This window comes from Eleutherodactylus coqui, chromosome 9 (assembly GCF_035609145.1).
Source record: "Eleutherodactylus coqui strain aEleCoq1 chromosome 9, aEleCoq1.hap1, whole genome shotgun sequence".
NCBI classification, from domain to species: domain Eukaryota; kingdom Metazoa; phylum Chordata; class Amphibia; order Anura; family Eleutherodactylidae; genus Eleutherodactylus; species Eleutherodactylus coqui.
In genome coordinates, this window is record NC_089845.1 from 139,190,824 (window position 1) to 139,215,038 (window position 24,215).

Sequence of the window (24,215 nt, forward strand, 5' to 3'; positions counted from 1 at the left end):
TGGTGGTGAGGCTAGTAGTGGCGGCTCCCTGGCTGATCTTGATGCGACATGGGTTGCACACCACTGTTCGTCGGTCGGCCGCACTTTCACTAAAAAACATCCACACCCTTGAACACCTAGGCCTCTGCATGGAGGCTTGCTGATTTGAAATCCCTGCCTGCTGGTAGCTCTAATTGTGATTGGCTGTGATTGCTTTCAGTGGAGCTGCCAGCAGCAGCCGCGGCTCCATTGACAACAATGCGTGCATTCCCAATGGTGCAAGCATGTCCTATCTTTGCAGGCACGCACCTGCAAAGTACGGACATGTGAACACACCATAGGGAATGCAATGTTGCAAATACAAGCCTGTTTTTGTGCGTGCGTATGCACGCACAAAAACACGCTCGTGTGACCCCACCCTTATAGTGCAGAGAAGATTTTCTTACTTTTAATATGCTATCTAAACCTAATAAAAAATGAATGTTCGACAAAAAAAAATAATGAAACGTGTAGCAAAGAATTAATTTTACTATTGAGTACTGATTTTAAATTAGCAAGTCATGTTGTTTCAGTCAACAGAGTCATTGCATCACTATGCCCAAGTTGGTGTAGATTGATTTATTTCTGCAACTATCAGAGAGCAGCAAAAGGAACCTCCATCTTCAGGGCCAAAGTGTCAGTGCTGCATATTCATAACTACTGCAGACCTGCTCTGCGAATACTAAAATACTTGGGTATGTAACACTGAGGGTGACTACCCACTACAGTTCTTTTTCACTGCGGAATTCGCAGCGTTTTTCTTTTCTCCAGGGGTCTATGGGACTTGTCAATGTTAAAATCGAATCGCGCAAAATCGTGATTCCGCGGTAATTTGCCGCAATGTGTTTTTAACACTAGAAAGTCCCATAGACACTTGGAAATAAAAAAAAAACGTAGCAAATTCGCAAACGCTAGTGGGTAGTCACCTTGAAGGCTCTCCTTCTTACCTTTCTCCTTAAAGAGGTTGTCCAAATGTAAACGAATGCTGGCTTATCCTAATGGATAGCCTATCAACAGTAAATCAGCGAGGGCCCAACTCATGGGACCCCACGTTGATCAGCCTATTGCTGGACCAATGCACTTGCGCACAGAGTTCATTTCTACATGAAGCTCCATTCTCACTGCAATACCAAACCTAGCCACTGCTTTGGGAACTGTGCTGTCTGCTTGTGCAATGACCCAGGAAACAGATGAATAATGGGGGTCAGAGGTGTTAAGTAAAAGTAGGCCATCGATAATTTACAACTCGACAACCCCTTTAAACTTAAAAAGAGGAACTGAATGCTAAGATGTTGGGTTGGCGATTTGAATCTCAAGTGAAATCTGATTTCTCTTTTTTTACGTTTACTGTAAGTATTGACCTTGGGGTACTTTTAGAGGGCTTCCACCAATTTGACAAAGTATTTAAAATGGAACAGCAAATACAATATGGTTCTATTCTTAATGTGTTTGGTTCATACATTTCACCCAGCAGGTGCTTCCAGTTCATGGAAATCAAAAAAAGAGACATGCATACATCAAAATGATTTTTTTTTCAACGTAGAAGAAGTTGTAAAGCTGTACCTCTGCAACACTGTTTCGATGAGAAGAATTTCCTGATGTGTCTGCAGGCACCTGAACAGGAACACCGGACATTGTACTAGAAGTCCACCCAACTTGACTTTTAATAGTTACAGATCTACTCCTATGTCCAGGAGAAATTCCTTCTTTGTTTCCCTGATTACTTGGAACAAGGGGTCGGTTCAACATGCTGTTAGGAGTTACTGGTCTGGCCAATGGAGTCACAGGTGTTTGAAGTCTACTTGACTGTGAATTTGGAGTTTGTGGTCTACTATTTGTTGGATTTGAACCATGAGTTCTGCTGTTACTTAGAGGAGGTGACTTGTTCCCTTGAAGTTGGAGCTGTAAGTTTTTTGTTGATTCGTTTGGCACTTGTGGTTTTGTATTTTGCACATTTGAAGCATGGTAACTTCCTGGATGGTCATTTCCAACTGTGCCACCTCCTTGTTGGTTTGCTGGGCTCCGTGACATACTTGCTTCAGCCATTAATGCCAAGTCTTTTTCAATATCTGCAACATCAAAAGGAAAATAACTTGTTTTTAGAAGCAGCGAAAATTGTCGGAAAGTACTATTTTTATTTCGATTTCCTTTTCTGTCACTTTTTAAGCTTTGTACTTCCCACAGAGCATGCCTTTGTTGTCTGTACCACAAACCTCTGAGGTCTGGTTAAACAAGAACTTTCTGGTGGTATTGTCTCTAAAAAAAATACCAAATGCACCAATTTAGTCTATAAAACTACTCAATAACCTAATTGACATCATATGATATTAAAGAAGGCAGTGTTTGAATAGAAGCCAACAATCCAATTACCGAATTCAAAAATATACACAAGATACATGTTGCCAAACCATTAGACGTAAATTACATTATTTAGGAATTTGAAAAAAGGTCGTATTTAACAGTAAATTGTTATACATTGTGGCAGTATTATATAACCGGATAAATAAGACTATTTGCGAAACAATCCTTTATTCATGTTCAGAAATGTAACAATTTTTTGGTTCTATTGCATGGTATATTGCTGGGCACTAAAAAAACCCTATCGTACTAATTTTACTTATTTTACAATTCATCTTTCCAATGGATCAATTTTCAAGGGACTTTATACGGTAAATGAAAAACAGCAACAGAAAAAATGGATAAGTCCTTTAATTATACATACAATGATTTTTGAAAGTTTGTGAACCCTTCAGAATTTGCTTTATTTCTGCTCCTATTTTCAGGCCAAACCTTACAAGATAAAATGAATGCTACAAAGTATGAAAAAGGTAGTTAGGCTGGCAACAAGGATGGGCATGTACAATAGCTATGACTATTGTGTCAGTATGGGAGGTCTCAGGAAAGCCCTATAAGATTTTTTTTTAAATAATTAAGTGGGTCAATAAAGAATAAACTATATGGGGCATATCCTGGCAGATGCAAGAGTAGAAGCACCTCATTGTAGCTCAAAGTTTCCCGTCAATTTAAGATCTATTTTCATCTCTTTGCACACAAAGGAACAAAAAGGGAAATTAAAAAAGATAGTTGAGAAGCCCAGAACTCTATTTCTTCTTAGATCAATTCCACTTATAACATGTGAATACATATTCCTATGTTATTTAAATTGAGCTTGCCTAAAATAACTGGAACCCTTCACAAGCTTCATCCACAGCCTACACCAATTATGCACCCTACAAATGGAGAGGATTAGAGATGAGCGAACATGCTCATTTAGAGCTCATTTAGATGTGTTTTAAACATTTCCTATATATTGTCTCTACTCTTATTTCTGAAGACATTGTCCCAGTCAATGAAGTTAAGGGCATCTCTAAGCTCATCGTACTTTGCCTTCCAAAGGTTTAGTACTTTCAAAGCTCCCTGATAAAACTCTATTTTGAAAGACAAGTAGAACTTTATTATATTGTGGTCACTATTTCCCAAGTCCCCCCTACCTACACCCCTATTATTCTATCAGGTCTGTTGGCTAACATTACATTCAAAATATCTGTCCCTCTAGTTGGATGCTGTTCAAGTTAATTATCTTTAGTTATTGACAGAAACTCGTTACCTTTTGGGGATCCAAAGGTTTCAGCTTCCCAGTTTATATCCAGATAGCGAAAAACCCCATAACAATTATCTCATTGTGATTTGTCACTTCATATGTTTGCCTCAGTAATAGACTTTTCAATGGCTGTTATAATTGGGGTCGGTAGAAAACCCCTATGAGGATTTTATTATGTTTTTTTTACTCCTTGTATTTCTACCCAAAGAGACCCCAATATTTAATATCCCTCGCATATATATGTGGCTCAATAAAGAAGCAAAGAAGGAATAAGCAACAAAAAGAAAGTGCTTATACTACTAAATCAAAAAGGAAGCGAAGAAGCACTAAAAACGTATAAGGAAAGAAAAAAATGATGTAACAAGCAGATAGAAGCAGCAAAGGTGGAGACAGAGACTCATTGTTCAAGAAAGTAAAACTAACCCTAAACTGTTCTTCATTATAGACACAGTAAAAAAGATGAATACTGAAAGTGTTGGTCCTTTAGTAAATGTAGGAAACATTGCAGAGGCTGATGAGGAGAAAGCAAATCTATTAAATAGTTTTTTCTCCAGTGTATTCACAGAGGATAATGAAATTTCAGATGAGACGCAGAGTAATAAAGTAAACTCTCCACTAAATATCACCAGTTAATCCCAGGAAGAGATGCAGAGCCATCATAAGGAAATTAAAAAAGACAAATTGCGGGTTCCCATGGCATACACCTCCAGATGTATAACTCCATATCAACATGGGCTCACAAGGGCAGGGGAGTCACTTTTGTCAAACCAATCTGATCTGCTTCTATAAGAAGGTAAATTCTAGACTGGACCGAGGAGAGTCATTGGTTGTTGTGTATGTGGACTTTTCCAAAGCATTTGATACTGTGCCACATAAAAGGTTGGTATATGAAATAAGAGATTGCTTGGTCTGGGCAAGAATGTGTGTAAGTGGGTAAGTAACTGACTCAATGATAGAAAGCCAAGGGTTGTTATTATTATATGTGTGAATGACCTGGTAGAAGGATTACACAGTAAAATAGCAATAATTGAAGATAATACAAAATTATGTAAAGAAATTAACACACGAGAAGTCAGAATATGGTTGCAAATGGATCTGGATAAGTTGGGGCAGAAGAGTGGCAAATGAGGTTTAACACTGATAAATGAAAGTTTCTGCACATTGCCAGGGAAAATACATGTCACCATTACACACTAAATGGGAAATCACTGGGCAAAACAGGAAAATTGTTCTTTCTCTTTACAGTGGTCAGTCCCCACATTAAATATTGTGTACAGTTTTGGACATATGTACTCAAGAAGGACATATCAGAGCTTGAGTAGGTACAAAGGCGGGCAACTTAAGTAATGAATGGAATCGGTGGACTACAATACCCAGAAAGTCTATCAAAATTGGGGTTATTTAGTTTAGAAAAAGGTTTTGGCTGAGGGTGACCTAATAACTATGTATAACTATATCAGGGGACAATACAGATATCTCTCCAATCATCTATTTATACCCAGGACTGTGACTGTAACAAGGGGGCATCCTCTACATCTAGAGGAAAGAAGGTTTCTACACCAACATAGAAAGGGGTTCTTTACTGTGGAAGCAGTGAGACTATGGAACTCTCTGTCTGATGACATGATGATGGCGAATTCTAAGAGGGGCTGGACGCCTTTTTTGAGTGTAGCAATATTACATGTTATAGACACTAATTACTTCAGAAGGGTTGTTGATCCAAGGATTATTTTGCCTTAAATTAGGAAAATTGGCTTCTGCCTTCTTGGGGTTTTTTGCCTTCCTTTGGATCAACATTGGGGGGGTGGGGGGGGCGGGTAATAGGCAGAATTGGAGGACCATATGTCTTTTTCAGCCTAACATACTATGTTACTTTGCTTTTTCTTGTCTGTTTTAGCGATTTCACCCTTTGCAAAATCAATAATTATTTAGAAATGGTGTTCTGTGATCATCAAGATGCCAACTATCGTACCATATGGAAATCCAACAATTTAAGCTATTCCAGGCATATACCTGTTTTATTGCGATCAGCACTGGTTAATAATATACCATTAAGTATATTTCATAACAAAATATTACAGAGGCCTCTGACACACTTGCCGTGTGTCTGAGTAGTGCCTGATCATACCTGATACCACACAGACACCTGTCTGTGTGCTGTCTAATTCACGGATGGCCTACGCATTGACATACATTTGCTTGTCCTAATTCAAATCCATGATAAAGACAAGAATAGGACATGTGATGAGTTCATGTGAAAAAACGGCATTGTGCAGAGCCTTATAGGCTATAATGGGTCCATGTGCAGTCGGTAAATTTACATGAACAGCACACAGAGCGAAATACACTAGTGTGCGAGAGTGTAATAAGAAAGAAAACTTTCTATTGGATTTGTAAGTTGACATTAGAACATATATTAGAGTATACAGAACATCTAATATACATACATCTTATGTAGAGATGAGCGAACGTACTCGTCCGAGCTTGATACTCGTTCGAGTATTAGCGTGTTCGAGATGCTCGTTACTAGAGGCGAGTACCACGCGATGTTCGAGTTACTTTCACTTTCATCTCTGAGACGTTAGCGCGCTTTTCTGGCCAATAGAAAGACAGGGAAGGCATTACAACTTCCCCCTGCGACGTTCAAGCCCTATACCACCCCCCTGCAGTGAGTGGCTGGCGAGATCAGGTGTCACCCAACTAAATCGGCCCCTCCCGCGGCTCGCCACAGATGCGTTTTGACAGAGATCAGGGAAAGTGCTGCTGGTGCCGGAGCTGCTATAGGGAGAGCGATAGGAGTTATTTTAGGCTTCAAGAACCCCAACGGTCCTTCTTAGGGCCACATCTGACCGTGTGCAGTACTGTTGAGGCTGCTTTTAACAGTGTTGCACAATTTTTTTTTTTTGTATATCGGCCGTGCAGAGCATTGATCCGCAGTCTGCAGTCATTGTACAGAGTATAGGGCCAGTACTGGTGAGGCAGGGAAAGAGATATTCAGGCTATATAGGCAGTGGGCTTTTTTCCCAAAAATTGGGGAAAAATACTATATATGTGGGCTGCCTGTGACCGTCTTCAGTTTACTGCGTGTCTGCTGGGGGAAGTAGTCCTAATTAATACGCAGCTAAGCGTTACAGCAGGCTTGCGCAAAATTGTTTCCTGGATCTGCTGTCTCTGTTACATGATCGCCGTCATCCCGCCAGAGGGAAACAGTATACATAATATTATACGCTGCCTACAGTATCTATCTGCTGGGGGTAGTAGTCCTAATTATTACGCAGCTAAGCGTTAGAGCAGGCTTGCGCAAAATTGTTTCCTGGATCTGCTGTCTCTGTTACATTAGCGCCGACATCCTGCCAGAGGGAAAGAGTATACATAATATTATACGCTGCCTACAGTATCTATCTGCTGGGGGTAGTAGTCCTAATTAATACACAGCTAAGCGTTACAGCAGGCTTGCGCAAAATTGTTTCCTGGATCTGCTGTCTCTGTTACATGATCGCCGTCATCCCGCCAGAGGGAAACAGTATACATAATATTATACGCTGCCTACAGTATCTATCTGCTGGGGGTAGTAGTCCTAATTATTACGCAGCTAAGCGTTACAGCAGGCTTGCGCAAAATTGTTTCCTGGATCTGCTGTCTCTGTTACATCAGCGCCGACATCCTGCCAGAGGGAAAGAGTATACATAATATTATACGCTGCCTACAGTATCTATCTGCTGGGGGTAGTAGTCCTAATTAATACGCAGCTAAGCGTTACAGCAGGCTTGCGCAAAATTCTTTCCTGGATCTGCTGTCTCTGTTACATGATCGCCGTCATCCCGCCAGAGGGAAACAGTATACATAATATTATACGCTGCCTACAGTATCTATCTGCTGGGGGTAGTAGTCGTAATTAATACGCAGCTAAGCGTTACAGGAGGCTTGCGCAAAATTGTTTCCTGGATCTGCTGTCTCTGTTACATGATGGCCGTCATCCTGCCAGAGGGAAAGAGTATACATAATATTATACGCTGCCTACAGTATCTATCTGCTGGGGGTAGTAGTCCTAATTAATACGCAGCTAAGCGTTACAGCAGGCTTGAGCAAAATTGTTTCCTGGATCTGCTGTCTCTGTTACATGATCGCCGTCATCCCGCTAGAGGGAAAAAGGATACATAATATTATACGCTGCCTACAGTATCTATCTGCTGGGGGGAGTAGTCCTAATTAATACGCAGCTAAGCATTATAGCAGGCTTGCGCAAAATTGTGTCCTGGATCTGCTGTCTCCGTTACATCAGCGCTGTCATCCCGCCAGAGGGAAACAGTATACATAATATTATACGCTGCCTACAGTATCTGTCTGCTGTATCAGCTGAGCATTTAAAAAAAATAGAAGCAAAATACTTAAGGCCTACTATTGGCCATTGGCCACTTGACTGCTTCTGCGCTGTGAATTCCACTAGCTCAGTCATACGCACCTACGTCTCACTACAGGCGTGTGCAAAATTGTTTCCTGGCTCTGCTGTGCGTTCCGTAAGGGAAGTCAGTCTCCAACCACAGGCCAATAAGCGGCACATTTAATTACAGAGTTCTGTTTCTGCACTACTGGTAATACAGCATGCTGAGGGGTAGGGGTAGGCCTAGAGGACGTGGACGTGGGCGAGGACGCGGAGGCCCAAGTCAGGGTGTGGGCACAGGCCGAGCTCCTGATCCAGGTGTATCGCAGCCGACTGCTGCGGGATTAGGAGAGAGGCACGTTTCTGGCGTCCCCACATTCATCTCACAATTAATGGGTCCACGCAGTAGACCTTTATTAGAAAATGAGCAGTGTGAGCAGGTCCTGTCATGGATGGCAGAAAGTGCATCCAGCAATCTATCGACCACCCAGAATTCTGCGCCGTCCACTGCTGCAACTCTGAATCCTCTGGCTGCTGCTCCTCCTTCCTCCCAGCCTCCTCACTCCATTACAATGACACATTCTGAGGAGCAGGCAGACTCCCAGGAACTGTTCTCGGGCCCCTGCCCAGAATGGCCAGCAATGGTTCCTCTCCCACCGGAGGAGTTTGTCGTGACCGATGCCCAACCTTGGGAAAGTTCCCGGGGTTCGGGGAATGAGGCTGGGGACTTCCGGCAACTGTCTCAAGAGCTTTCAGTGGGTGAGGAGGACGATGACGATGAGACACAGTTGTCTATCACTCAGGTAGTAGTAATTGGAGTAAGTCCGAGGGAGGAGCGCACAGAGGATTCGGAGGAAGAGCAGCAGGACGATGAGGTGACTGACCCCACCTGGTTTGCTACGCCTACTGAGGACAGGTCTTCAGAGGGGGCGGCAAGTGCAGCAGCAGGGCAGGTGGAAGAGGCAGTGCGGTGGCCAGGGGTAGAGGTAGGGCCAGACCGAATAATCCACCAACTGTTTCCCAAAGCGCCCCCTCGCGCCATGCCACCCTGCAGAGGCCGAGGTGCTCAAAGGTCTGGCAGTTTTTCACTGAGAGTGCAGACGACTGATGAACAGTGGTGTGCAACCTCTGTCGCGCCAAGATCAGCCCGGGAGCCACCACCACCAGCCTCACCATCACCAGCATGCGCAGACATATGATGGCCAAGCACCCCACAAGGTGGGACGAAGGCCGTTCACCGCCTCCGGTTTGCACCGCTGCCTCTCCCCCTGTGCCCCAACCTGCCACTGAGATCCAACCCCCCCCTCAGGACACAGGCACGACCGTCTCCTGGCCTGCACCCACACCCTCACCTCCGCTGTGCTCGGCCCCATCCACCAATGTCTCTCAGCGCACTGTCCAGCCATCGCTAGCGCAAGTGTTGGAGCGCAAGCGCAAGTACGCCGCCACGCACCCGCACGCTCAAGCGCTAAACGTGCACATAGCCAATTTTATCAGCCTGGAGATGCTGCCGTATAGGGTTGTGGAAACGGAGGCTTTCAAAGGTATGATGGCGGCGGCGGCCCCGCGCTACTCAGTTCCCAGTCGCCACTACTTTTCCCGATGTGCCGTCCCAGCCCTGCACGACCACGTCTCCCGCAACATTGTACGCTCCTTCACCAACGTGGTTACTGCCAAGGTCTACTTAACAACGGACACGTGGACAAGCACAGGCGGGCAGGGCCACTATATCTCCCTGACGGCACATTGGGTGAATTTAGTGGAGGCTGGGACAGAGTCAGAGCCTGGGACCGCTCACGTCCTACCCACCCCCAGAATTGCGGGCCCCAGCTCGGTGGTGGTATCTGCGGCGGTGTATGCTTCCTCCACTAAACCACCCTCCTCCTCCTACGCAACCTCTGTCTCGCAATCAAGATGTGTCAGCAGCAGCACGTCGCCAGCAGTCGGTGTCGCACGGCACGGCAGCACAGCGGTGGGCCAGCATCAGCAGGCCGTGCTGAAACTACTCAGCTTAGGAGAGAAGAGGCACACGGCCCAAGAACTGCTGCAGGGTCTGACAGAGCAGACCGACCGCTGGCTTGCGCCGCTGAGCCTCCAACCGGGCATGGTCGTGTGTGACAACGGCCGTAACCTGGTGGCGGCTCGGCAGCTCGGCAGCCTCACGCACGTGCCATGCCTGGCCCACATCTTTAATTTGGTGGTTCAGCGCTTTCTGAAAAGCTACCCACGCTTGTCAGACCTGCTCGGAAAGGTGCGCCGGCTCTGCGCACATTTCCGCAAGTCCCACACGGACGCTGCCACCCTGCGCACCCTGCAACATCGGTTTCATCTGCCAGTGCACTGACTGCTGTGCGACGTACCCACACGGTGGAACTCTACGCTCCACATGTTGGCCAGGCTCTATGAGCAGCGTAGAGCTATAGTGGAATACCAACTCCAACATGGGCGGCGCAGTGGGAGTCAGCCTCCTCAATTCTTTACAGAAGAGTGGGCCTGGTTGGCAGACATCTGCCAGGTCCTTGGAAACTTTAAGGAGTCTACCCAAATGGTGAGCGGCGATGCTGCAATCATTAGCGTCACCATTCCTCTGCTATGCCTCTTGAGAAGTTCCCTGCAAAGCATAAAGGCAGACGCTTTGCGCTCGGAAACAGAGGCGGGGGAAGACAGTATGTCGCTGCATAGTCAGAGCACCCTCCTGTCTATATCTCAGCGCGTTGAGGAGGAGGAGGAGGAGGAGGAGGAGCATGAGGAGGATGAGGAGGAGGGGGAAGAGACAGCTTGGCCCACTGCTGAGGGTACCTATGCTGCTTGCCTGTCATCCTTTCAGCGTGTATGGCCTGAGGAGGAGGAGGATCCTGAAAGTAATCTTCTTAGTGAGGACAGCCATGTGTTGCGTACAGGTACCCTGGCACACATGGCTGACTTCATGTTAGGATGCCTTTCTCGTGACCCTCGCGTTACGCGCATTCTGGCCACTACGGATTACTGGGTGTACACACTGCTCGACCCATGGTATAAGGAGAACCTTTCCACTCTCATACCCGAAGAGGAAAGGGGTTCGAGAGTGATGCTATACCACAGGACCCTGGCGGACAAACTGATGGTAAAATTCCCATCCGACAGTGCTAGTGGCCGAAGGCGCAGTTCCGAGGGCCAGGTAGCAGGGGAGGCGCAGAGATCAGGCAGCATGTACAGCACAGGCAGGGGAACACTCTCTAAGGCCTTTGACAGCTTTCTGGCTCCCCAGTAAAGGCTGAGTGGGCGGGAGCACTGTAAAAGGATGGTGAGGGAGTATGTGGCCGATCGCACGACCGTCCTCCGTGACGCCTCTGCCCCCTACAACTACTGGGTGTCGAAGCTGGACACGTGGCCTGAACTCGCGCTGTATGCCCTGGAGGTGCTTGCTTGTCCTGCGGCTAGCGTCTTGTCAGAGAGGGTGTTTAGTGCGGCTGGGGGAATCATCACAGATAAGTGTACCCGCCTGTCAACCGACAGTGCCGACAGGCCTACACTCATCAAGATGAACAAAGCCTGGATTTCCTCAGACTTCTCTTCTCCACCAGTGGACAGCAGCGATACCTAAGCAATACGTAGGCTGCACCCGCGGATGGAAGCATCGTTCTCTCTCACCATCCAAAACGGGGACCTTTTAGCTTCATCAATCTGTGTATAATATTCATCCTCCTCCTCCTGCTCCTCCTCCTGAAACCTCACGTAATCACGCCGAACGAGCAATTTTTCTTAGGCCCACAAGGCTCAGTCATATAATTTTTGTAAACAATTTTTATACGTTTCAATGCTCATTAAAGCGTTGAAACTTTCACCTGAACCAATTTTTATGTTAACTGGGCTGCCTCCAGGCCTAGTTACAAATTAAGCCACATTAACCAAAGCGATTAATGGGTTTCACCTGCCCTCTTGGTTGGGCATGGGCAATTTTTCTGACGTACATTAGTACTGTTGGTACACCAATTTTTTGGGGCCCTCGCCTACAGTGTAATCCAATTAATTTTTTGCCCACCTGCATTAAAGCTGACGTTACATCAGCTGTGCTGGGCACTGCAATGGGATATATTTATGTACCGCCGGTGGGTTCCAGGGAGCCACCCATGCTGTGGGTCCACAGAGAGTTGTAACTGCATGTGTCCACTTCTAAAGAACCCCAGTCTGACTGGGGCATGCAGTGTGGGCCGAAGCCCACCTGCATTAAACATGACATTACCTCAGCTGTGATGGGCAATGCAATGGGATATATTTATGTACCGCCGGTGGCGTCCTGGCACCCACCCATGCTGTCGGTCCACACGGAGTTGTAACTCCATGTGTCCACTTCTAAAGAACCCCAGTCTGACTGGGGCATGCAGTGTGGGCCGAAGCTCACCTGCATTTAATCGGACGTTACCTCAGCTGTGATGGGCACTGCAATGGGATACATTTATGTACAGCCGGTGGGTTCCAGGGAGCCACCCATGCTGTGGGTCCACAGGGAGTTGTAACTGCATGTGTCCACTTCTAAAGAACCCCAGTCTGACTGGGGCATGCAGTGTGGGCCGAAGCCCACCTGCATTAAACATGACATTACCTCAGCTGTGATGGGCAATGCAATGGGATATATTTATGTACCGCCGGTGGCTTCCTGGCACCCACCCATGCTGTGGGTCCACACAGACTTCACAATAGGGAGTTGTACCTGCCTGTGTCTATGAATTAAAAACCCCGGTCAGGTTGGGGCATGCAGTGTGGGCCGAAGCCCACCTGCATTTAATCGGACGTTACCTCAGCTGTGATGGGCACTGCAATGGGATACATTAATGTACAGCCGGTGGGTTCCAGGGAGCCACCCATGCTGTGGGTGCACACGGAATTCCCATTGCGGAGTTGTACCTGCCTGTGACTATTTATAAAAAACCCCGGTCTGACTGGGGCATGCAGACACCTTGACAGAATGAATAGTGTGTGGCACATGGGTTCCCCATTGCTATGCCCACGTGTGCAGCTCCAGATGGAGGTGGCACAGGATTGGATTTCTCATTGCTTCTGTACAGCATTGTGGGCTATCGCCCCGCCCCTTTTAAAGAGGGTCGCTGCCTAGCCGTGCCAACCCTCTGCAGTGTGTGCCTGCGGTTCCTCCTCATGGCAGACGCACTTATAAATAGACATGAGGGTGGTGTGGCATGAGTGCAGCTGAAGGCTGCGCAGGGACACTTTGGTGTGCGCTGTGGACACTGCGTCATGCGGGGGGGGGGGGGGGTTCGGCAGCATGTAACCCAGGAGAAGTGGCAGCGGAGTGTCATGCAGGCAGTGATTGTGCTTTGTTCGAGGTAGTGTGGTGCTTAGCTAAGGTATGCATTGCTAATGAGGGCTTTTCAGAAGTAAAAGTTGTTGGGAGGGGGGGGGCCCACTCTTGCCGCTATTGTGGCTTAATAGTGGGACCTGGGAACTTGAGATGCAGCCCAACATGTAGCCCCTCGCCTGCCCTATCCGTTGCTGTGTCGTTCCCATCACTTTCTTGAATTGCTCAGATTTTCACAAATGGAAACCTTAGCGAGCATCGGCGAAATACAAAAATGCTCGAGTCGCCCATTGACTTCAATGGGGTTCGTTACTCGAAACGAACCCTCGAGCATCGCGATAATTTCGTCCCGAGTAACGAGCACCCGAGCATTTTGGTGCTCGCTCATCTCTAATCTTATGCTGACGTAGTGTGGTTTGTTATCAAAATAACTTTGCCCTCATGAGTATGGATTATGTAACTGCATGCAATGCCTCACACTCCCTCATCATCACCATAGTGTCTACAACAAACTTCATAGCTCACATCAAAATACTAACGACCACCTGCCTGTGCGTGCATGAGTGAGTTACGTGCTCCGCTCCTGATCACATGACCGTAACATCATCAAAGGTCCTTCATCCCGACTTACATGCTCCGCCTCTGATCAGATGGAGGTGATGTCATCACAGGTCCTGTAAGTACATGGCTGCTGTCCGGCTAGGTGTTTGTTAGTATTCCATAGCAACTGAGGCCGCAGGGAGTTTGTAGAGGATGGAATACTAACGAACACCTACAGCAGCCATATGCTTGCAGCACCTGTGATGATGTCACTGTCATGTGATCAGACACCTGTGTGGGAGCAGTCTGGGGTCATATGACCAGGGGGTGATCAGTGTGAGCAGGACTCTGCTGTGCTGCTTTTGATCCCTGTTGTATGAAGAATATATGTAACAGAGCTGTATGTGATGTGCATGTAGCAGAGCTGTGTGGATCATTGTGCCTGTAGCAGAGCTGTGCGGCGCATTGTGCCACCAAAAAAAAACTGGTAGTATAATTTCCTAATAATTACTAGTTCTCTATATATACACAAGCAGCGCAAAGCTACCTCTCTAAACCACACACACAAGCCTACATCGTAAAATGTACAGTTTTGTTCAATCATCTGTTGAGGTTCCACAACGACAGTTTAACAAAGTGGCAAAATCTTCAATTAAGAACTTCTAAACTTGAGTCATGTGAAATCATGATGCATCCTTCAATATGTATTAGCAAAGAAGAGTGCCGAGCTGCGCAACCAGAGAGAATGAGACAATGAAAGTACCTTTTACAAAGAAAATTGCCAGAGGCAAGAGAATAGCCTAATTGTCATACCCTCCCAAACAGAAAATAATAAATTTTCAACTTTATTAACGTATATGTGTTCAAAAAAGGACAAAGGCACTTTAAAAAAAAAGGAGTAGGTGACTGAACTAGATCTGGAGTATGTCCATAGAGCAACTAAGTGTATGTCAGCTAGGCAAGCTGAAAGGGTATGATACAAGAGTGTGAGTTAATAGAGGTGCTATGCAAGCAGCCTGATTATAAGTAGAGATGAGCGAGCACCCAAATGCTCGGGTCCGCGTTATTCGAGTCGAGCCTTTCGTAAAATTCGAGAGCTCTACACGAGTAACAAACCCCACTGGCTACAATTGGAGACTCGAGCATTTTTGTATGTGGGACGCCGGGTGCCGAGCTTTTTTTTTTTTTTTGTGGTTCTCTCTCTCTCTCTCTCTCTCGTAACGAGCACCATCGAGTACGGTAATACTGGAACGAGCATCAAGCTCGGCAGAGGATGTTCGCTCAACTCTAATTATAAGTTTCCTAGATAAGCAGAAAAGGCAGTGATTTATAGCCACTATCATAGTCACACAGCATGCAGTCTTCAGGGAAACGACATAACTGGAGGCAGCCAATACTGGGACTCCCAGGGTGTTAGTTGATAGAGGTGCTATAAAGAAGCAGCCGAAATATAAGATTCAGTACATTGCAATGAAAGGTCCTCCACATTGGTTTGCCCTGAGTCTTTTGTGTATTCGCAATAGCTGACACCATTGCATTATAAATAGTATTTCTAATTTCACTGACTAATCTTCCTGAGCACGGACTCGTTAGTTAGAATATGTACATATATCGCTGCCAAAAGGTGTTAACTTGTATAGAACTTGGACTACAGAGAACTTCATATTTTCTATAGTTCTTCCAAGATGATATACACTAAAAGCCCATACTAGAAACTGCTGTCTCAACGGGAATTCTTTCTTAAAACGATGCATATGTCTTAAATAATATTGTTACACAGTTGAGAAATGCTCAGCCGCTGACATAAAAAACAATGTGCTGTCGCTAAGCTCCCAAGTCTTCCTGCGCTCTCATTTCTTGTAGTGTGGTTCTCTAGGGCACAACACTACATAGAATGCATTAGCAGGCAGTCAAGTCAAATGGAAGCGAGTACAATACATAGTGTTCTGCCTAGAGAGAAGGATGATTTAAGGCTGTAACCCATGAAAAGCAAAACCCATTGATGGAACCTACAAACTGTTTAGCTTTACCCCTGAGCACAATCATTCAGGAATTAAAAAGGTGAAATTGATGCGTGATAATGAATGTAGTATTTTAAATTCTGCATATTTCCTATTCAACTATGTGCCACTTTAAAAATAAAATTGATGCTACTCTATCTTCTGGATAGAATGTAGGCATGCTTTCCATTAGCAACATATACATTGCATATAACATGAGCATCAGCACATTCAAACCTAAATTCAATGTTATTTGGAAGCAATGAAGGTTAAATAGAGCACCTAATCCCCCGCTTCACTGAAAATAAGACCTAGCAGAAAATAAGCCCTAGCACGATTGTTTTAATATTTTTGAGGATGCTTGAACTATAAGCCCTACTCCAAAATTAAGCCCTAGATACAGTTAATAAAACACTACTTCATCGCAGAAAATGCCGGACAGCCACACGGACCCAAATGGACCCTATTATAGTCGTAATGGAGCATGAAAATGGAACTCAAAAATATAAAGCATCTAAGTACACTATTGCAATTCGCATAAATGACTGGAATATGTCTATGGCTTTATTCACATGAGCGTATATCGGACGCCGTTTTCACGGCCGGCCGATATACGCCACAATCTGGATTTCAATGCATCAGTTCAGACAGGCGATTTTTCCGCCACGTAAAAGTGCCCAACCAAAATAGGGCATTTTGGCCAGGCACTTTTATGCTGAGCAGGAAAGCTGGTCCTACAAGAATCTTTCCTGGCTGGAATACAGCTGCTGCTATAGACTCCTATGGGAGCCAATGACAGCAGCCGGAGAAGGGAGGTGGGGGGGAGTTTAGCAGCGTGATTGCTAAACACCCTTTCCCCCTTCTCTCCTCCTCTCTCCTCCCCTCCAGCTGTTTGCAATGGGAGGGGGCGAGATAGGGCGGGAAGTAGTTGCTAAACTCTTGACCCATTCCTTTGCTGGCTGCCGACAGGGAGCAGAGAGAGGGCGGAAGCTTAGCACACTAGCTCTCACCCCGTTCCGTCTCCTCCCCTTGCCGAGAGCCAGCGATGGGGCGGAAAGAGGGGAGGCAGTTTAGCAGAGCAAGACGGTTTCCTCCCACCTGACAGCAATCCGAGCTCGGCGTATATACGCCGGGCTGCCTGAACGGGTACACAAATGGCAATTTTGTGCGTCCGTTCATGCGCTTTTCGTACGCCGTGGTCATGACATGGCAAACTGGAAAACACTATTCCACCAGGACAAAGCAGAATTTAACGCTGCTGAAATCTTCACCAAAATCCGCATGGTTAAATATAGATTTTGGTGCAGAATTGTAGGTAGATTTCTGCCATTTTCAATTCCACAATTTAGCGGTGCAGATTTTGGTGTCGAATTTACCAGTCCTCTGTGATCCTCTCCTGATCTCACAGATCAGTGTCGGCAGTGTGAGAGAGAACTGTACCGATCTTCCCGATCAGGAAGCTAACGGTCAGGGGGTCCTGAGTTTGGACTATAAGATGCCCACACTTTTTAGCAAGATTATTTGTTGCTAAATGGTCTATGATTTTAGTTTTTTATGTATTTTCCTGCTGTTGGAGAGCTACGCTGGTGGCTTTATTCATGTGCTACCAGTGAAGCTGTCTCTAACTCTGCAAGCTCTTGTGCTCTCACTTACTCCTGTCTGATAACTATTGTGATTGCGAGCCAGGAATTTGTTTTTGGCTCACGCATGCACACAGGATGGCTTATTGGCACATGCATACCATGTACTGGCATGGTGGCAAACATAGATGGATGCAGACTGCAACCTCCTTTCACCAGTAAAGTGAAGCACTATGGGTTGTATTTATGTATTATATAGAAAAAGACGGATCCAACACTACATCGCCATACTGGTGTCCCATATTGAAATAACAATAGCATACTTGAATATGAACGCATGGATGAGCTACACGATAGTATGGGATTCTGGGCATAAAAATTATTTTGGGTAACAACATGGGCAATAAAATTATCTTAAAAAAATCTTTAAAAAGTTCTCCCTTTGAGCCTTATTGTATGAAATTTTATCCCTGAGTTCCCAGTAAAGTCAGGCATCTGAGGTCTAAAATTTTCTGGGGTTATACACTGAGCATCAGATGAATCAGGGTCCTCTAAAGTGGCAGTCCTTGGATGCCTTCTTGGGGGTGTAGGGGGTTCAGACTCATTTGAATTGGGCACTGACTGACTAATCACAGCAACCGCTGGGGCAATACTGCTGTGATTGATCCCCCAGCGGCAAGTTGTGATTGATTTCTAACAATATTAGCAGCCATCACTATAATGTCGCCGCAAGGACCACCACGGTGACACTTTAAACAAAAGACATAAGTTTACATCATGCAGCGCTAAGTACCATGTACCCATGTCATAAACTAAGGGTTAAAGTCTAAGTATCCAGCTGCGTTTGTCATTCTTGTTTGGTCTCACCCTCGTGAGGACCACATCTCGCTTGAGGGACCCTGCCCCATGATAACATTCTTGCATTTTTGTCCTTTCCAATATTGTATTAAGCTGCTGAATCCAGTATCCTGAGAGGCTGGACAAGGACTGATGCCCTAACAAATATCCATCAGCAAACATCTTTTTCAGATACATTCAGGACAGCAGTGGTGTGAGTAACTGGAAGAAAATCAGAGTCACATAAAGCCGAACATATTCATTGTATGATTCTATAAAGACTAGTGATTATTAGGAAATTATAGTACCAGTGTTTCTGGTGGCACAATTCGCCACACAGCTCTGCTACATATGTGTCCCACACACACGGCTCTGCTACATGCACGTCCCACACACACAGCTCTGCTACATGCACGTCTCACACACACAGATCTGCTGCATGCAGGTCCCACATACAAAGCTCTGCTACATGCACTTCCCACACACACAGCTCTGCTACATGCATGTCCCACACACACAGCTCTCCTACATGCATGTCACACACACAGCACTGCTAGCTGGACATCCCAAACACACAGCTCTGCTACATGCGCTTCCCACACCCACAGCTCTGCTACCTGGGTGTCCCACACACACAGCTCTGCTACATACACGTCCTACACACACAGCTCTGCTACCTGGATGTCCCACACACACATCTCTCCTACATGCATGTCACACACACAGCACTGCTACATAAATTGTTCATCCCATTAAACAGGGATCAGAAACAGTACAGCACTGAAGGTGAAGGACCTGTGATGACGTCAACATCACGCTCTGCTCTTGATCACATGATGGTGACGCTCATCCCGAGTAAATGACTTACATGCTCTGCCCCTGATCACATGACAGTGACATCATCAGAGGCCCTTCATCACCAGTGAGGGATTTACATGTTCCGCCCCTTACATATGACAGTGACATCATCACAGGTCCTGCATCCTACAAACCCTCTGTGGCCTCAGTTGCTATGGAATACTAACAAACACCTAGCCGAACAGCAGTTGTGAGCATCCAGGTCCTGTGATGATGTCACCATTATGTGATCAGGGGCAGAACATGTAACTCCCTCACTGGCGATAAAGGACCTGTGATGATGTCCCCGTCATGTTATCAGGGACGGAGCAAGTAAGCCACTCACAAACTCACTCACGCACGGACGGACAGGTCATCGTTAGTAGTTTGATAGCACCAAAGACAGAGAGCATTTTGGTGACCATTTAAAATACAGCAAAAGTTTGAAACATGCAGGTAATTTTATAATGAACTGTTCATCATCAGCAAAATGTATTCTGAATCCAGTTCTAAGATTTACAGATAGGACGACTGATATAAAGTATCTATAACAGTTCCTTGATAGAATGCAGCGAGATTTGTTACTGATCTCACTTCAGTTTCAGAGGGGTGAACGCTCTCACCCACCTAACACACAGTAAAGAGCAGTTTTCAGCACATACCAGCTAGATGCTTTTCCATGCTCTGCAGTTCCTTTGCGGTTAAAGCTTCTTTCAAGAGTTTTTGGTTCGGCGAGCCCCCACTTCTGGCAGACAAGACATCCAAGTCCCAGACTGGTTGACGCTAAAGAAGTTCAAAAAGTGAGAGAATGTACTTTTACAAACAAGTTGAAAATGGAAATAGGAAAGCAATAATTATATGTTCCTTGCACACTGAGATTTTTGGAAACAAGTTGTTTCCTATTAGAAGTGTCTGGTGTCCTGCGCACTTTCAGGAATAGGATGTTAACTCTGTAAAGCATCAATAATAACTCTTCCATCCAGCTTCATTGTAGATTTATCACACATTAAAAGCCAGGAATAAGTTACACAACATCCATGTCAGATGATCTCAATCAATGCAGAGTGGGATCCGGAAAATCCTTTATTTAGAAGGGCTTTGATTTGGTTTTAAAATGGACAAAATATATTTGCAAACATGGGAGGCAACACAAAAAAAAGCGTTTCCTGCTTAAGTATTAAAGGGTATTCCCATCTTAGCCAAAACACGTCTGAGAAGGCAGTACCAGCCCATATGCTGCCACTACTGGTGGTAGGGTGATGGAAACAGCCAAACTACCTATTCTTCCTGTTCCCATAACTCTTATAGTAATGAATAGGAGTAACAGAAACAGTGTGGCTCACCAAGTTCCGAAAGTTATGGAAAAAGTGGATCTTGCTGAATTATAGAGTGCTGTGCCAGCTATAGGGTTATAGAGTGCTGTGCCAGTTATAAAGCATAGAGTGCTGTGCCAGTTATAAAGCATAGAGTGCTGTGCCAGTTATAGAGTGCTGTGCCAGCTATAGAGCATAGAGTGCTGTGCCAGTTATAGAGCATAGAGTGCTGTGCCAGCTATAGAGTTTTAGAGCGCTGTGCCAGTTATAGAGCATAGAGTGCTGTGCCAGTTATAGAGTGCTGTGCCAGTTATAGAGCATAGAGTGCTGTGCCAGTTATAGAGTGCTCTGCCAGTTATAGTGCATAGTATATCCACAAATGGTGAAGATGGCAGCAGTTCGGTGCAATTAAAACACTTTTATTCCTCCCAACGAAAGACAACAACAACGTTTCGACTTGAATAACTCTTATTCAAGTCGAAACGTTGTTGTTGTCTTTCGTTGGGAGGAATAAAAGTGTTTTAATTGCACCGAACTGCTGCCATCTTCACCATTTGTGGATATACTATAGTCCTGGTCTGCATTGGATCCAGACCTTGCTAGCTGGCTTTGCATGACACCTGTCCAAACCTACATGGGTGAACATTGTGCTGTGGACATTTACCTTATATTCTGAGTTGCAGAGCATAGAGTGCTGTGCCAGTTATAGAGTACTGTGCCAGCTATAGAGTTATAGAGTGCTGTGCCAGCTATAGAGTTATAGAGTGCTGTGCCAGTTATAGAGCATAGAGTGCTGTGCCAGTTATAGAGTGCTGTTCCAGCTATAGAGTTATAGAGTGCTGTGTCAGCTATAGAGTTATAGAGTGCTGTGCCAGTTATAGAGTGTTGTTCCAGCTATAGAGTTCTGTTCCAGCTATAGAGTTATAGAGTGCTGTGCCAGTTATAGAGTGTTGTTCCAGCTATAGAGTTATAGAGTGCTGTTCCAGCTATAGAGTTATAGAGTGCTGTGCCAGTTATAGAGTGTTGTTCCAGCTATAGAGTTATAGAGTGCTGTTCCAGCTATAGAGTTATAGAGTGCTGTGCCAGCTATAGAGTTATAGAGTGCTGTGCCAGTTATAGAGTGTTTTTCCAGCTATAGAGTTATAGAGTGTTGTTCCAGCTATAGAGTTATAGAGTGCTGTTCCAGCTATAGAGTTATAGAGTGCTGTGCCAGTTATAGAGTGCTGTTCCAGCTATAGAGTTATAGAGTGCTGTTCCAGCTATAGAGTTATAGAGTGCTGTGCCACTCTATAACTCCTAATAATTTCTATGGGAGGTATGGAAACAGTGTAGAACAGCCTGTTTGGCTGGTTCGGTAATCCTAGCCACCATATGGGCTGGTACTTTCATCTTAGTCACAGTCCCTGATGAAGTTTCCTCATAGCAGCTACTTTGTGATGGTTGTATTTTGTTAATAACACCTTGCTATGAATATTTTGATATTGTAGTCTTGTGGTTCAGAATTGTTACTCTCTACTTTAATTTTGAAACTTTTCTGAAAGACTATTATCTAATCCCCGGGCAGCGTACAATTCATTGATTCCTTTCGTATCTATGTACTTTATACCAGGATGCGGTGGGCTATTATATTTTTTATATGACCATCTGGATTGAACTTATTTATTGGTTTGGGTGTTATTTGGACACTTAGATATATTAGTGATACATGTATTTTTCTTGTTTTAAAGTGTTTTTAACTTCGTGTCCTTAATAAAGCTTATTGAAGTTTGTCTTTTATGAGAATGTGCCTTTCCATTTTTGTGTAGCTTTTCTTCTGTTTATATAGGCTATAGATAGGAATATCTCTTTATTTGTCATCTAAAAACACTTCTTCATAAGTCATATGAGCCGGAGAGGGCAGCGACGAACAAGCAATGGCTTGGCCAGACCTGACTTGTTCATGTGTTACATGGATGTCCATTCATATATATTACTGGTGTAGGTATCTGGTATAATTTACACCAGTTTTTGGTGGAAAATTTATACAAATCGGTTGGTCTGAGGCGGCCACGCAGCCTCCCAACAAGCCATGTTTCTTTCCCAAGAAAGTGTTGAGGGCAGCATAAAAAATAAGAAAAGTTTCAAATTCTGTTACAAGTGGGGCGTGTGCCAAAATTTGCAACATGTTAAATGCCAGAATTCTGGTATAGAAGCTGGAATGGCCCTTTAATTTTAGAGGATATGACTCTGTCCTGCCTATGTAATAATCACATGGGTGCTTTGGTCTTTGCATGTAAGATTGCTGAATGCTATAATATGCCTTTTTTAAAGCCGAGCAAATGACCCCTGAGCCAATGCACATTGTGGAAACCATTTCACTTAGGGAAATCCAATTCAACTCAAGAAGACAAAGTGTAGAATAAGTGATTTAGCGGTATTGAGGTGGAAGGATATTTGAAGCTAGATTTCAGTTGGGTTAAAGCCTGTGTAATATTTCATATTTTATAGAAAGTTCTGTGAGAATATCAGATGTTGTAAATCAGAGTGGTCATTGTGTTGACTGCCGTTTAGTTTCATTGCTTATTATTCATATAACAGAGCGCCGGGTGAGATGACAGCTTCACCTTGGAGCCACTTGAAAGAATACTGAAATAAAGTTCACTTTGTTCCTTTCCAATAACAACTTGCAGGGTGGCCAGCCATTCTAAATGTTCCATATTTGCCTAGCAGACTCACCAGTAGAGGGCAGACTGTTGCAGACATGGATTGCTATAATGATGTGTCTACAGAGGACTGAAGGGGGCATTCTGTCATTTCTAAAGCTGATCGTAGCACAGATATGAAATAATAAAGTCTCTCAAGTTATAACATAATATTCTGAGTCATTTACCTAATAGTTAATAGGGCTCCAAATATATAACATAGACATATATATAGATATCTATATATCTACTGTATATCTATAGATATCTATCTCTATCTATCTATATATAAAACATAGGCTTCCTGCACACAGATGGATTTGCACTGTGAAATCTGGAGCTGGATTCGCCTTCAGATTCTGCAGCAAATCCAGCCCATAGCATGCTATGAGAAAACGTGATTTCCTGCCCACAAGCGGTAATCAATTGCAATTTTTCCGCTCACGGGGGAGAAGTCACAGCATGCTGTGATTTTGTGCGGGCTGCGCACGACAGACTTCCATTGAAGGCAATGAAAGCCGTCTGTTCCACGGCAATTCTGCAGTTATCATTATGGAATAGTCGCGGCAGCCACATCATTGCAATAGTAATGCCCCGTACTGTGCATGTGTGCTGGCCGGCACATTCGCAGCACAGGAGAAGACGGCAGAGAGGTAAGCTGCCATCGCCGGACGGCCCCAGGTCGAACTCTGCTGCAGGAATAATCCCGCATGTGGAGTCCGACCACCCATGTGCAGGTATATATATTGTAGCAAGTGGGGTGCACTTGCCTGCCGATCGCCGACCTCTTGCACATGAAAATGGCGCACCACACGTGTAGAAACTGCTTAGGAGATGAGGATTTCTTTATCTGGCTCCTGCCAGCCTTTATTTGTCATCACCGCAATCACAAAACACAGCAATATCATCCAACATCAATATACACAGTCCGTATGCACTCCACTTGGGTGTGAGTCCAGGATTGTCGCCCCTGTCAGACTCTGGCCTCTGCTAGACCACCAGCCTGCAGCACCTCAGCTCTGCTGCACTGGTCCTCTCTCTCTTGCTTTTGGCAGGAACTGGCTTTTATCTGGTTCTTGCTCCACCCCTTGGTGTTAACCCTAGCAGCAGAAGTCCTGTTTGCAGCCCTCTACA

The 24,215-nt window shown here is 45.0% G+C and overlaps 1 protein-coding gene across 3 annotated transcripts in view; it reads right to left on the reverse strand.

Annotated features, from left to right (window-relative positions):
* The window catches only part of C9H8orf34 (chromosome 9 C8orf34 homolog), a 311,372-nt gene that overhangs the window by 49,193 nt on the left and 237,964 nt on the right, over positions 1 to 24,215 (reverse strand). For all 3 annotated transcript variants that reach the window (XM_066578559.1, XM_066578558.1, XM_066578560.1), the window contains exons 11-12: positions 19,750 to 19,870; positions 1,582 to 2,087 (exon numbers count right to left, since the gene is read on the reverse strand). In XM_066578559.1, the coding sequence (XP_066434656.1) occupies positions 1,582 to 2,087; positions 19,750 to 19,870 (627 nt within the window). The remainder of the gene's footprint in view (positions 1 to 1,581; positions 2,088 to 19,749; positions 19,871 to 24,215) is intronic.